At 42.8% G+C, this 14,293-nt stretch overlaps 1 protein-coding gene across 1 annotated transcript in view; it reads left to right on the forward strand.

The window, feature by feature from the left end:
- CYTIP (cytohesin 1 interacting protein) overlaps positions 1–11,586 on the forward strand; it is a 54,390-nt gene extending 42,804 nt beyond the window's left edge. The window contains exons 7-8 of the mRNA XM_077447656.1: positions 7,422–7,488; positions 11,046–11,586. Coding sequence (XP_077303782.1) covers positions 7,422–7,488; positions 11,046–11,518 — 540 coding nt within the window. The 3' untranslated portion in view covers positions 11,519–11,586. The remainder of the gene's footprint in view (positions 1–7,421; positions 7,489–11,045) is intronic.
- The last annotated feature ends 2,707 nt before the right edge of the window (positions 11,587–14,293 follow it).

The following is a 14,293-nucleotide window of genomic DNA, read 5'->3' on the forward strand; positions in this document are numbered from 1 at the left end:
CAGGCAGCTCTTTATTGCAGAAGAGACATGCAATGTCTTTTCTGCAATAACAAATACTTATCTGCATGCTTGCAGTCTTCTAATGAGTGCACACTAAACTGCCCATACGCAGTGTGCATTCTCGGCACGCTCCTGCTGTGCCACAATAACAAAATCCTGTGTGCATGCCAATCAGGAGGCAGAAGACCCAGCACCTGGAAATAGCGAGAGAGAAGATGACGGTGGCAGGCAAAGGATTTAACTGCCACATGGCTGGAATTAGGAGGTGAGTATTTCTTTCAGTTTAGTTCCTCTTTAAAGAGACCCTGTAACCAACTTACAAAATTGCAGGTAAAAGACAAAGAAAAAAGCATTTTATTGTCTCTTTCCAGTGTTCTTCTTTTCCATAAATCAGGGGTGTTAAACTCAATATCATTGCAAACTTCATTAGCTATTATGGTCCGGTTGTCTCTGTAAAACTACAAAATGTATTTACTATTTATGATACCAGCAGCGTGCGACCCTCCTTTTCAACTGGCATAGGATTGCTTTATTCTCATCATATTTAAAAGCAGTTGTCGAGAGCACCCCACCCTCCTTAGATTAGATGTAAAGAGCCCTCCCACCATCAGAAGTCAAGAGTCCACCACCCTCCCTTACATCACAGTGCCTACCTTGTGCTGCTGCTGGGAAGAAGCTGAGGACAGAGCTGGGAGGCAGAATGTGCAGAGTCTGGAGGAGGACCAGAGGTGGGCTGGAGTCAGCTGCTGGAGTCTGTTCTTTTCCTTGCTCCAGCATAGTTGTCACCTTTTCACACACTCTCACAATACAGGTGATGAGCAGCCGTGCTTACACACAGCGCACAGACCTTGTTAATTCGGGTCACCACCAAGAACCCCACCCTGTGCAGTCAAAGTGGACCCAACTTGGGCACTTATTATTGTTCCCTCTTGCATGTGTGCGATATGGCCTCTAGTAATGCTGTGGCCTTGGCAAGTGTACCTTAATCAGACATTTGGAGGACCCTGCAGTATGCTGTTTCCTAAAGCCCAACTACCCATTTTATATTTGTTCCCTCTTGGCATTCACCACTGCATAAATTATTTTTGTTGGTTCAATTAAATCACTAGAAACGTTGACTCTTCCTGCAATGTTATTGTTACCATTGCAACGTACAGTATATTTATTTCTGCTCCTTCTACAGAGGGGTCTGTATGATCAGAAGTAGAAAGAATGCCACTCTTTCATCTTAACCTCCTGCCCCCCTCTTAGACTTCTTTATCGTTGTGGTTGATGATGTAGCATTAAAGACTGCACATGCAGTACCTCCACCGAGGCCCACTGAATCTCGTTTATCAGGATATGCCAAATAAAATCTGCCTGAGCTGTCCACAACCACCAGTCCGAATGAACTTTTTGGAATGGAAGCACCTGATTGGTGGCTGTTGGTTGTACAAATATCAACCTTTTTTAATTGAACAAGGGCTCCTCTTTTTCCTTAGCAGCCAATTTGATTTATCCTCTCTCCCTTGTTGCAGTTGGAGAATGCAAATTAGAATCTGCCTGACTTTTTGGGAGAGACAAGAACCATTTTTTCAGTGAGACATTTCAATCAATAAGTCCTGCAGTTTTTTGTATACCTTGATAAACAAGGTTGACTGTCTTTAGAATTCAAAGCAATGTCAAGTACATGGCACAATGGGGAAAGGGGGTTACCGACAACAAAGAAGACAAATTCCTCACTTTGCATTTGCTAGGTCTACATTTCAGTGCTGCGTGACAGAACCTCACCAAAGGAAACGTTGAGTCGCATTTCCGAGCATTGTGGTTATTTAGATTTTACAGATTTGCTAGGTGTGAATACAGACAATCGCTCCACTGCACTACAGTCAAGGTAGTTTTATTTTAAATTGACGAGTTAAATACATCTAAGTAAAGGTTGGTACGGTCTCTTTACAAGATTCATTGCACGGGTAATATAGACATATTTTCTCTGCTGCAAGCTTTGTATTTTTCTGTAACTCTTCAGAATCAAAGTATAAGAGTGTGTCTTAGTTTGGTTTCCTGTGCTCAATCTGCAGACAGTTCCATAAGACTGAGTTAGTGTTTCATATCCTATAGATCACATGTTTTAAATTCACTCTGTCTCAGAGCTTGAAAAGTCTAGCATTAAAGCAAAAGGTGAATGCTAGATCAAAAAAATATATAGTTATTATTATTTTTAAAATTTACCAGTTAAAGTGAGCATTTAATGTTTATTCCTAAACATAATATATGAACAAATGATATACATACAGTATATGTAGCTAGCTGCTAGGCTACAGTCAGGGGCAGCAGTCTCAACCGCAACTGGGCCCTGTGCTGCAGGGGGCCCATGCAGCCCCCTCTACATATGGCCGGCAGCAGCATAGGCAGCTAGGGGTACCAGTGCACCATGCACACGGGTGGCTGGAGGTGGAGGGTGACTAGCAAAGCTCCATGCTCGACTATCACACTGGCTGCTCTTTACTAGTGCATTCCCCGCATGACCTGTGTCCTCGGCCGGCTCCTCAGAGTACCCCTCTCCTGCTCCATGCATTGCCGCTCAGTCCGATGTCTGTTCTCCCCAGCCTCATCTCTTCTGGGGATGGGGACCCCATCCTGCCTAGGGACAGTCCTCCAATGGGGCACCTAAAAAAAAAAAAAAAAACTACTGATGCCAGTGGTGGAACTACAGGGCTCACAAAGGTCATACCTGTGACCACGCCTTGGAGTTCCAAAGCTGCACTTGGAGGGAAGGGCCCTGGCTGGGGTTCAGGGGGGCCCTTCATGGTTTCTTGCATCGGGGTCCTGAAGGTTCTAGCTACTACACTGGCTACAGTAATATGAAGAAGGAGCCATTGGGCTTAATTCACAAAATATTATCTACCACTTTAAAGCGGAGCTCCACCCAAAAGGGAAAGCTATGCTTGTTTGCTTCCTCCACTGCCACATTTGGTACCTTTTGGGGGGGGGGGGGAGCGGGTACCTGTTTTTGACAGGTACTTGTCCTCACTTCTGGGAGACCTTACCGCGGCAAGGTCTCTCGGAAGTTCAGCCTCCTTCCACCTCCTTAGACCGTCGCCAGGCCATTCACAAAGCGCATCGGTCTTCGTGCAGTAGGGAACGGGCTGTGAAGCGGTGGCAGCACCCAAGAGCTGATAAATGAATTAGATGGGGTGCCGACATCGTGAGATCCCTGGACATGTAAGTGTCTTAATATAAAAAGTCAGCAGCTACAGTATTTGTAGCTGCTGGCTTTTAATTTTTGGAGGGGGGCTGGAGCTCCACTTTAAGATGAGCCGTAAAATAGCTCATAGCGTTTTTAAAAAAAAATTTGCAGTTCAGAAAACATGCTGCTAAATTACCACATGTGCTATTTCTTCCAGTGATGCTGTATTTTAGTAGTGAAAACTTTAAGAAAAAAAGAAGAAGAAAACTTTTGGTATTTTAATGCTGGCACACACCGGCATTCTTAACAAGCAGTGTCTAGCTGATTGTTAAGGAGTCAGCACCCCCCGCAACCTTAACAATCACTACTCACCCACAGTGTTGTTCCCCGCTGACAAGCAGAATGTAAACAAGGGGAACCCCATGACAAAAAAAATGTCATGAGGTCCACCCCCCTCCAAATTCATACCAGATCCTTATCTAAACAGTAGCCCAGCAAGCCAGGAAAGGGGTGGGGGAGGACAAGCAAGTGGCTTCCCACTCCTGAACCGTACCAGGCCACATGCCTTCAACATGGGCTTGGTTGTTTGCATAGTATAGGTCTGACTCAGCAGGGGGTGTGTCGGACCTCTGATTGAGACCACTGCTTCTCCATACACATCCTATTCTGAAGCATCCTGGCAGGAAACATGTTTCTTCTCAGTGCTTTAGCAGCTTTAAAAATAAAAACTGAATTTTTCCTGATTTAAACTGAAGTTTCAGTTGGGCAGTGCTGCATTTCCTTGGATTACGAGCATAATTCATTCCAGAAGTATGCTTGTAATCCAAAGCACTCATATATTAAAGCAAGTTTCCCCATAGGAATCAAAGGAAAGTCAGATAATGTGTTCCAGTGCCACTGTTGGTGTATGCAGCACCACATGTGGTTCAGAGGTGCCGGGGCCACCAGTGACACCCTTAAACACTCAGAGACACATGAAGACACCTCGGATTAGAGGGAAAATCCTCCAATGGGTTCACTAACCAGGGTTAAGCAGGGATTTCCTCACTTTGGAGGGATTTCATCTTAATTCCTGTTGTGGTTATAATAGAGGAAGTGAAAGGAAATATCCACAATGGGACACAGATCGTAAAAGATTTTTAAAAAAAACTGACAGGGGTTATAACTCTCCACCACTTGCCATCTGGCCTGTAAAAATACATCATTAATTTGACGTTAGCTAGCTGCCATAACCCCAAGTATCATTTTTTTTTACTATGGCCGGTTCCCTTTCCAATAAAGTGGTCCCTTGGACTTATTCGCCATGGGATCACTTTTGGAAGTGGTGGGAGAGATGCCCCCTCCTCCTGACACTTCCCAGTTATTCCCGAGCTTACCTGACCCATCGGTAAAGCCTGGGTCCAATCCAATGCAGCCGTTTGCTAGGCAGAAAGACAAGTAAGGCCAAGATGGCCACCACTCATCTCTATGCCTTTGGAGGACCAGAGCGACATCTTACATCACTTCTGGTTCCCGGGCCATTATAAATATTTATTTTTGTTTTTAGAAGTTAAAGTGCAAAAAAATGTTTCTCTCTTTTGCTTTTAAAGGTAAATAGGAGATCTGAGCTCTTTTTGACAAGTCTGAGGTCTTTTTGACACTTTTTTTTTAATATGAGGGATTACTTTACTTGTAATAGGAATACAAGTGATAAAAATGAAAAAAGAATTAAAGGGACAGTGTAAAAAAAAAAAGTAAAAAAAAAAAGAAAAAAAAATAACTAAAGCGCCCCATCCCTCGGTGCTCAACGGTGTTCTAAACCACACATGTGAGCAATAATTCTAGCACAAGACCTCCTCTGTAACTTCAAACAGGTAACCTATAAAAATGTTTAAAGTGACGCCTATGGAGATTTTTTAAGCACCGTAGTATGTTGCCATTCCATGAGCGTGTACAATTTTAAAGCGTGACATGTTGGGTATCTATTTATTTGCCATAACCTCATCTTTCACATTATACATAAGAACTTAGGTAATTGATGTGTTTTTTTTTAATTCATTAAAGTGTAGTTTCTCCAAAATAATTGTGTTTGAAAGACCCCCTGCGCAAATACTGACATAAAATATTGCAACGATTGCCATTTTATTCTCTAGAGCAGAGGTCTCAAACTGACGGCCCTCCAGCTGTTGCAAAACTCCCATCATGCCTCTGCCTGTGGGAGCCATGCTTGTAACTGTCAGCCTTGCAATGCCTCATGGGACTTGTAGTTTAGCAACAGCTGGAGGGCCGCCAGTTTGAGACCCCTGCTCTAGCATCTCTGCTAATATATATATATATATATATATATATATATATATATATATATATATATATATGTAATGTTTGGTGGTTCTAAGTAAATTTTTAGCAAACAAAAACAAATTAGGCTGGCCAAATATCGGTCAGTTTCGGCTGGTTCAACAGAAACCGTCCGACATTCAGCCAGTGTGTACAGCAGCCTGTCTACGAAAACCAGCAACCGTTCAGCATCTGATCAGCACTCACAGTCAATGGCTGGGAGCACTGACCGGTGTATTCTAGCAGGGTGGTAATTCCCCTGTCAGAACACAATGGCTCAGCAAGGAGATTGCTGTATTAACATTGCATAGTTAGCGGTAACAATAATCGCTCCTTAAGTTGCATTAATACTAATTAAAAATTGCTTTCAGAAAAAAACTGTTCATATAGTGAAAACATTCTTGAAGCAATGTATACACCATCCATCACCAGAAATGTGTGATCTTGAATATCATCCTACACCTTATAAAGTGCTTGCTTACCAACTCGAAATGACCTCCTATTACGTAGGATTAATCTCGCTTGTGGCTTGCAACCCTGCCTGGGCCTCTATCCATCCAGGAAAACCAGGAGATATGAGTAAGGCCGCGTACACACGCGGGGACTGTTCGCCCAACTTTGTCCGTCAAACAGTTTCAGCAAACAGTCCACTCAAAATTAGCATGGACGGACATGGCCACACACGACGAACGAACAGTTTGCTGAAACCGTGCGCGATGACGTGAACGGCACGTACGACGGGACGAAAAATACGACGTCCTATACACTGCATTATAACTTTCGGCGTGTAAATCCTTTCTGAGCATGCGCGGAACTTAGTTTGACGAACAAGCCTACACACGAGGGGACTGTTCGCTGAAACAAAGTTTCAGCGGACAGTTTTTCGGAAATTCCGAAAAACCTTGTTCAGCGGACTGTTCGCTGAAACTGTCCGCTGAAAGCCCACACACGAGCGGACTGTCCGCCGAAACACTGTTCAGCGGACAAAGTTGGGCGAACAGTCCCCGCGTGTGTACGCGGCCTAAGAAATCCACCACTTTAGGAAGACTTGGTCATGAAAGATCCCCAAAAAGAAATGAAACTTGCCATAGCATAAAATCCTTTACATGTTTATTCAAATAGAAAGATTGCACTTACATCATAGACTTTAAAAACACACATGTAATCTTCAAGCTGCCAGCTCCAAACAGCAGCCTGTCTTTCCTGGAATTGCGTATAAGGTGACGTCAGCACGTCGCTTAACCATATGCGTTTCGTCACAATGTGACATCGTCCTGGGGCATAGTTAGCAGTGTTAATTTTGGCAGCAGATTTCGATTTAGTTTTAGTCTTAGTCTTTTGACTAAAATGGCATTCTAGTCTTAGTCCCATTTTAGTCTTCGGCAATTGTTTTAGTCATATTTAGTTGATTAAATCTCCAGTACATTTTAGTTGACTAAAATGTCTTACATACCCACCTCACTGATCTTCACTATATATCATCAGGTCATGATTTATTTTTGCAATTGCCATCACATCTGCATGGAGGACATATAGAAGCCTGGAGGGCCACGGTTGAACACCAAGGTTTCCCAGGGCCCTCTCAGTCCTCTGACCTCACTGTCGATTTTCACCACAATTATTGATCTTTGTTGAGACATGTGACTGGCTTTGGTTTTGGTGAGCTCATGGGCATCTGTTTCTAGTGACAACGTTGTAATTTTTTGAATTGTCTACTGTGTGCAATTACCTATTTATTATGCCTTTCTTGATAAACTATTTTTCTACCACATTTACAATTTAATAAATATTAATTCAGGTTTAACCGCTGCTAGTTCTCTCTCCCCTTTTTGCTGGAGACAAGGACAACTTCAGGGTTCTCCTCACTCTGTAGATTACAGGCATGCGCTTTAAATTTGGTAATAAAATTAAACAGAACTCTTCTTTATATTCACAGCAAGACTTCCGGACGAAATGGAAAGAGCTACAGATCCTCTTAAGAAAAGAGCATCAACTGCTTTATGGTAATAAAATCAGATATTAACCAGTCCCCTGCTTGTGATTTTTATGTCTAACTATGATAATGTCGATTGTCTAGATCAGGGGTCTTCAAACTACGGCCCTCCAGTTGTTCAGGAACTACAATTCCCATCATGCCTAGTCATGTCTGTGAATGTCAGAGTTTTACAATGCCTCATGGGATGTGTAGTTTCTCAACAGCTGGAGGGCCATAGTTTGAGGATCCTTGGCCTAGATGTATAACTTCAGCTACACCCTTTTCCTATATGAGATATCATAGGGAACTGTTAAAACCTCTGTTATTTTTTGTGGAAGATGTCCTTTTACTTCCTGTCCTATGGACCCAACATTAAAGTGGTATAAAATGTTATACAGCATATGGAAGTTTACTAATCCTTAGATGTACAGTAATACCTTGGATAGTGAGTAACGCGGTTTATGAGGTATTTATTTTTTCTTTAAATCCTGACTCCATTTGCAAGCGTTGTCTCGCAAGACGAGAAGGATTCAAGCCTTTGAGGTGTGCAGTACCGCATGTGGCCAGAGGTGCGGGGGCGCCAGAGACCACTCAGAGACTCTCGGGGACACTCGGTTCCGAGTGTCACAAGTGTTTCCAAGTGTCTCTGGTGCCCTGTCTCCGTGTCTCTGGTGGCCCTGCACCTCTGGCCACATGCGGTACTGCATACAACAGCAGTGGCACTGGAATGCATTATCTGAGTTTCCATTGATTCCTATAGGGTAGCGCACTTTGATATAGTGCTTTGGATTACAAGCATGCTTCTGGAACAAATTATGCAAATGAATCCAAGGTACTACTGTAGTGGCTTCAGGAGTTCTCTTTTTATATAGGTGTTTTTGTTTTTTTATTTCATCAGGGGATCTGGCCAGTAATACACATCCTGCCTTGGGGTGTCTCCACACCAGATGGAGCAGCAACGGAGACCCCTTTAAATAGCAGCATTATCAGTCTGGGGAGAAGGTAGTGTTAAATGTGCTAGCAGATTTAAATAGACTTGACTCACAGATTAATAATGAACTCCAGGTAACATTTCATAATCAGTTACAGCAACAGTTTTGTTCCTTTTGGGATAAAGGTTTTACATAAATAAATAAATGCCAATCATTTTAAGCACCCTTGTCAGCATTAAATGGTTTGTCTCAATCCTCTAATGCTGCGTACACACGGGCGGACTGTATGGCGTACTTAGTCCGTCATACAATCCGACGGACAGTCCGTCATACTTTCGACTGAACGGACTTGACCACACACGGATACCCAAACAGTCCGTCGAAAGCTTGCGCGATGACGTGTACAGCACGTACGACGGGACTAGAAATAGGAAGTCCAATACACAGCAAAGCACCCTTCCGCCGTGTAAATCCTTTCTGGGCATGCGCCATTCTTAGTCCGTCGAACTAGCCTACTGACGAGCGGATTGTCCGCTGAAACCAAAGTACGACGGACAGAATTTAGAAAAATCCGAAATACTTAGTACGCCAGACTGCACGCTGAAAAAGTCAGCTGAAGCCCACACACGAGCGGACTGTCCGCTGAAATGTGTTTCGACGGACTAAGTACGCCATACAGTCCGCCCGTGTGTACGCGGCATAACTGGCACTTTGTCTGGACAAAGTGTTTGATCTGTCAAGGAAGTTGAAATATAACAGACTTACTAGCCGGATTACCTGGTGAAAATAAAGGGAAAAAAGCCTAAAGCCTGGTACACACTGCTAGTTTTTTTTTTTTTCGTTCAACCCAGCGTGTTGAACAAAAAAAACTTGACAGGTCCGGTCGGAATCGATGTACTAACAATCCAACATTAGCACAGCGATCGCCTGCTGAGCTATTGTGTTCTGACAGGGGAACAGCCGCCGTGCCAGAAAACTCCGGTCGGTGCTCTTAGCCATTGGCTGTGAGAGCTGATGGGGAGCCAGTTGGCTGCTGGTTTTCCAGCATACTCATCTGACAGCCACGGGTCGGCTTCTCCCAAAACAACCGGCTTTTGTTGGACCGGGTGCCATACACATGGGTCAAATGTCAGCTGGGTTTTTATTCAAGGGGCCAATGTCGCCCTTCATTCAGCCCGTGTGTCCGGAACTTAAGGCTCCATGCACACTAGCATTTTTTTATAAGTGCAAAACCGCTAGATGGATGAAAAATACTTATATTAGCATTTTTGTGCCAACTTGTTGTAGCATTTTATTAGCTTTTAGGAGTATTAACATTTTTAGGCCTCATGTACACTGCTGCTGCTAAACGGACGTTTAGGAGGGGTTGGGCATTTTTTTTTCAACTGCTCCTGAGCTCTCCTCCATGTTATCTTATCAGTACATGTACAGAGGGTCGTTTATAGTAGTTTCTAGGCAGGTGAGTTTAGAGGCTTTTTTTGGAACGCAAGAAAAATGGGTTCAGAAGTTGTGTTTAGAGGCATTTCAAGCGCCAAACGCTTCTAAGCGTGGTTACTCGCATTTAGGCACGTTACGTTTACAGGCGTTTTTCATATACCAAGTGTGCCAAGCTGACCCAAACAAACGACTTCCTTTATGAACAGATGTGGCCAATTGTCCGCAATGTATAAGTTTTATGTAATATTAACTACATATAGAATGCGCTGCTGTGATCTGGCAGGGGTATGGGGACTTCCTGTCAGATATCGGGACACAATTAAATTGGGCTGAGCACTGCTCAGCCCTTCACAGGAAGCTTTGTATTTTGTCAATAAATACAAGACTTCCTCTGATTAGCTGAGGTAGAGATTCGGACGTCTTTCCAGATAAGCCAATAAAAGGAAGAATTGTATTCACTAATAAAAATACAAGGCTTTCTGTGAATGGTCGAGCAGCTCTCAGCCCAACTTGATTTTGTTTCAGGAACAGGACAGGAAGTCCCTGTATCGATGCAGAACAAAGAGCTGTATACTGAGTGTACCTCATGCTACATAGAGTTTATACAGCACTCCCAATGGTCACATCTGTTAGTAAGGGAAAAGATTCTTTGGACCAGCATGGCCCAAATGAACATCAGGACTGTCTCTCATGCTGTTAGGAGGAAGGATAAGCTACATTCTTCTTATTGAGGAATAGATGGACTTTTGCTCTCTCTCGGGCTTGTTGCATTTCATTAATTGTTCCATTAATTGCCTCTGTTTTATGGCAATTAATAGGATGTGTTGAAATGTGCCACCATTGTTGGGAGCATGGCTGATTAGATGGAATTCTGCTATGCCTTGATTATAAGTAAATGTGTTGAAAAAGTATCAAGTGGAAGAGCAGTTTGGACATTGCCTTATACTTCTGACCATAGGGGATGACCCCTGAATAGTGGCCATGTGTCCTATGACTATGGGGTCTCTAGCTGTTAGTGTAGTGGGTTGGGCTACTCTTTTTGCTTTTAGGGTGTTTTAAGGACACACTGCCAATTACACACTATATGAGGATATATTATGTTCATTTTTTAATTTCAGAGCTTTACAAACACTTTAAAGGAAAAGTAAGGAAATAGTCAGGGAAAGTATCTGTCTAGCACTTCATGACTGTAATGTCTTTAATCCTTTATTTACAGGGTCTGTGAATGAGCGCAAAATACGGGAAGAGATGAACTGCCTTCAGTTCAAACTGACTGAGAACCCCACACCAGGTTCCTTCTTGAACAAACATCGGATGTCCAGTTCAAGCAGCACCAAGAGCCACGCTGGTTCCATAACGCTTAGCGAGGATGGTTTGTGGTCCATGTCTGAATGTGAGGAGGATTCAGGAACTGAAGCCTTCAGTCGACAGTCCAGTATTGAAGAAGACTGTTTCATCTTAAAGTTCAATGGGCTCTCATTAAGGAAGTCTTCGCTGGCACGCCATAGAAGCATTAGCATAACTAGCAGTGAAAGTGAACAAATGTCACCAAACTGGGACTCTATAAGCCTCTCCAATTTTTTTGGGACATTGCCTCGGAAAGCCAGACGAGGGAGTATCAGAAAACATTTCCTGAAGTTCATCCCGGGTCTCCAGAGATCGGTGGAAGAGGAAGAATCTCCTTTGTGACTCTTGTACAATAGACAGAAAACCAGCATTAATAAATTAAAGCAAGTGATTGCATGTATTTATCTGAAGACTGTACTCTGGAGGTGTCTTGATTCTAAGGAAGGACAATTGTATCTTAAAATAAGGGTGGATATACAAAAGGGATATACAGTACATAATTTCTAATTACAAACAGGGACAGACATAAATTCTAATCACACTCTAGAGGAAGGAGAGGTGTCACATACCTGTATGAGGAGCCCAAGATAATAATTGTGTGATAATTGCACAATTCCCATCCGAGCACCCCGGAGTTTGAGACAGGGACTGCTAGGGCAATGGAAGGGCAGAGGTGCAAGAAACTGGAACAGCGGACTTAAACTTGGGAGTGCTAGTGTCAGGTAAGCAGAAGCACAGCGCTGAGGGGGCACCCCAAATTCACCCAGTTCAGTGGAGAGCAGAGCTGGGTCAGAAGCTGAGTTTGGTAACAACTGGGGAAGAAGACACTAAATTCATGAGCAGGGTCAAGGCCAGAAACAAACAAAAGTTGGCAGCATGCAGGCAATGAAGTACAATTGGAAGGAAATTGATAGTCAGAATCTGGGTCAAGATAGAACAGACATTAACAGGCAGGGATAGTCCAAAGGCAGGTCAATAATTGAGTCAAACAGGTTTCAGGATCAAGGATAACAGGGATACAACCTTAAAAGAATTCAGCAATGATCCCATGCAGGCCTCAGGTTTAAAAAGTCCACTAGGTACCAAAATCTGTGGTGGACGGACACAGGATTGTGCGTGCGCATCCTTGTATGCTTAGTCAGGCTTCCATGCATATTTGCATGAAAAAAGAGCACAATCTCTCTGATGGCTGACAAGAGGTTCCTGACAAAGGGGTAAGGTGAGGTGATAAGGGGAAATTGTAGCAGGTGTTCTCCAGGCTCGCACAATCATTGTCACTGAATCTTTCACACAATGTCTTCTTGTCCAGTTTCAGGACACTCCCATGAGGTGGATCCCAGCAAACTGTATCCCAGCTTGTGAAATTGCTAAAGGACTTATCCAACAGTCTATGCAAAGCTCATCATTGTCCTTCATCCCAGGCATGTGAACTTTCATTTCATTTCACAAATTCTCCAGCCCCCCAGTTGTTCCTTCCTTAGGAGATCAATCAGTATCACTTCTCAAAAACCATGTTTAATTTGCTTATGGTTGTCATACGCTCTAACAAAAAAAACTCCTCACATTTTGCTTTTTCAAGAGGTTAAGATGTTATCTTATATCAAAGTTGAATAGGTATGAATTTTACCAGTTCTAGCATTATCCAATTGGGATAGTGGCATTGCAGTGAGAAGGTTATATGATAGCAAAGTGCTGTAACCCATACCCAACATTCATATTTATATTTGAATGCAAAATCAATGATACATGACAAAAGGTGAAAGTATGTGTGTGGTGACCTTAATATTACATAGAATTTTACCAGAGGCGGCATCATCCCTTTATATATATATATATATATATATATATATATATATATATATATATATATATATATATATATATTCAGAACCCACACTAGACAAAATGGTGGGACTTTACATATGTCTCCAATAGTAACTCAAACTCAGTTAAAAGAGAAAACATCTAATTCTATTAAATGTATACAGTGAAAACATTCCAACAGATATTAAAAGAATCCATTAATATATATTTGAGGTCATAGTCACATCAACAACCAATCCCTGAAAGATCCCTCTGCCATGCACATGGATGCAGGATGCCAAATGACCCTCCTTTTGGGGTGTCCCCTACTTTTTAAACAGTATTGGCTCTGTATATTCCTTTCACAACCTTTGAGCGTGATCTTTGTTTTCTCGTGTAACTGAGTTTGAGTTACTATTGGAGGCATATGTAAAGTCCCACTATTTTGTCTTTTGTGGTCAATGATACATGACAGAGGAAAGCATGACTGGTAAAACTGGAACTTCTTTTAAACCAGCAGAAATGAATTCCAAATTTGTGATATATTTACACAGACAATGATACCAAAGTTGCAAGGTCTGACGTGAGCCTTTACTTTGCCCATACAGGTAAAGCAACAGATTCACTATAATGGTGCACATGGGCACCAAGACATATACAGATCTTTCCTTTACTGCCATACCACTTTATTTTATCACTGGGAGCTAATAATTTGCTTCTGGATATGGAAAGCTTGTGACTCCCCCCTCTTCCTCTCTCGTAATTGTGCTGGTGCTTATTGGCGTTCAGCCATGTTACATAGGATGAAAAGAGAGGCTTTTTTTTTTTTTCTAACCTGTAAGTCACATATTTTAAGCTTTTGAAACAATGGCCCGGTTTATGGTCCTTCAGACATTGGGGGGGGGGGGGGTGAACTGTGGTCACTGGGCATAGATAATATCCTTATATCAGTGGGAAAAAACAATGCCCCATATTTAGCGTCAGTGGAAGGAATTGTGCACCATTGTTGGTATCATTGGGCCCCATTACTGGTGTCATAGGGTTGAATTGGGCCCCATGGTTAGTGTCATTGAACCCCATTTTTGGTGCCAATGGGAGGAATTGGGCCCCATTGTTGGCGTCATTGGGAGACATTGGACCCCATCATTGGTGCCATTGAGAGGAATTATGCCCCACTGTTAGTATCATTGGATTAAATAGTGTTCCAAGAGCTGGATAAAAGCATGCAAAGGGCCGCAGTTTGGAGACCATTGCTCTCTAGAGTGACGATGTACACTCATTACACTGTATGTATAGAGGAGCAGCATTGTCACC

The sequence above is a fragment of the Lithobates pipiens genome, unplaced genomic scaffold (genome assembly GCF_037356315.1).
Source record: "Lithobates pipiens isolate NorthernLeopardFrog02 unplaced genomic scaffold, aLitPip1_a1.2 Scaffold_22, whole genome shotgun sequence".
In the NCBI taxonomy this organism is placed as follows: Eukaryota; Metazoa; Chordata; class Amphibia; order Anura; family Ranidae; genus Lithobates; species Lithobates pipiens.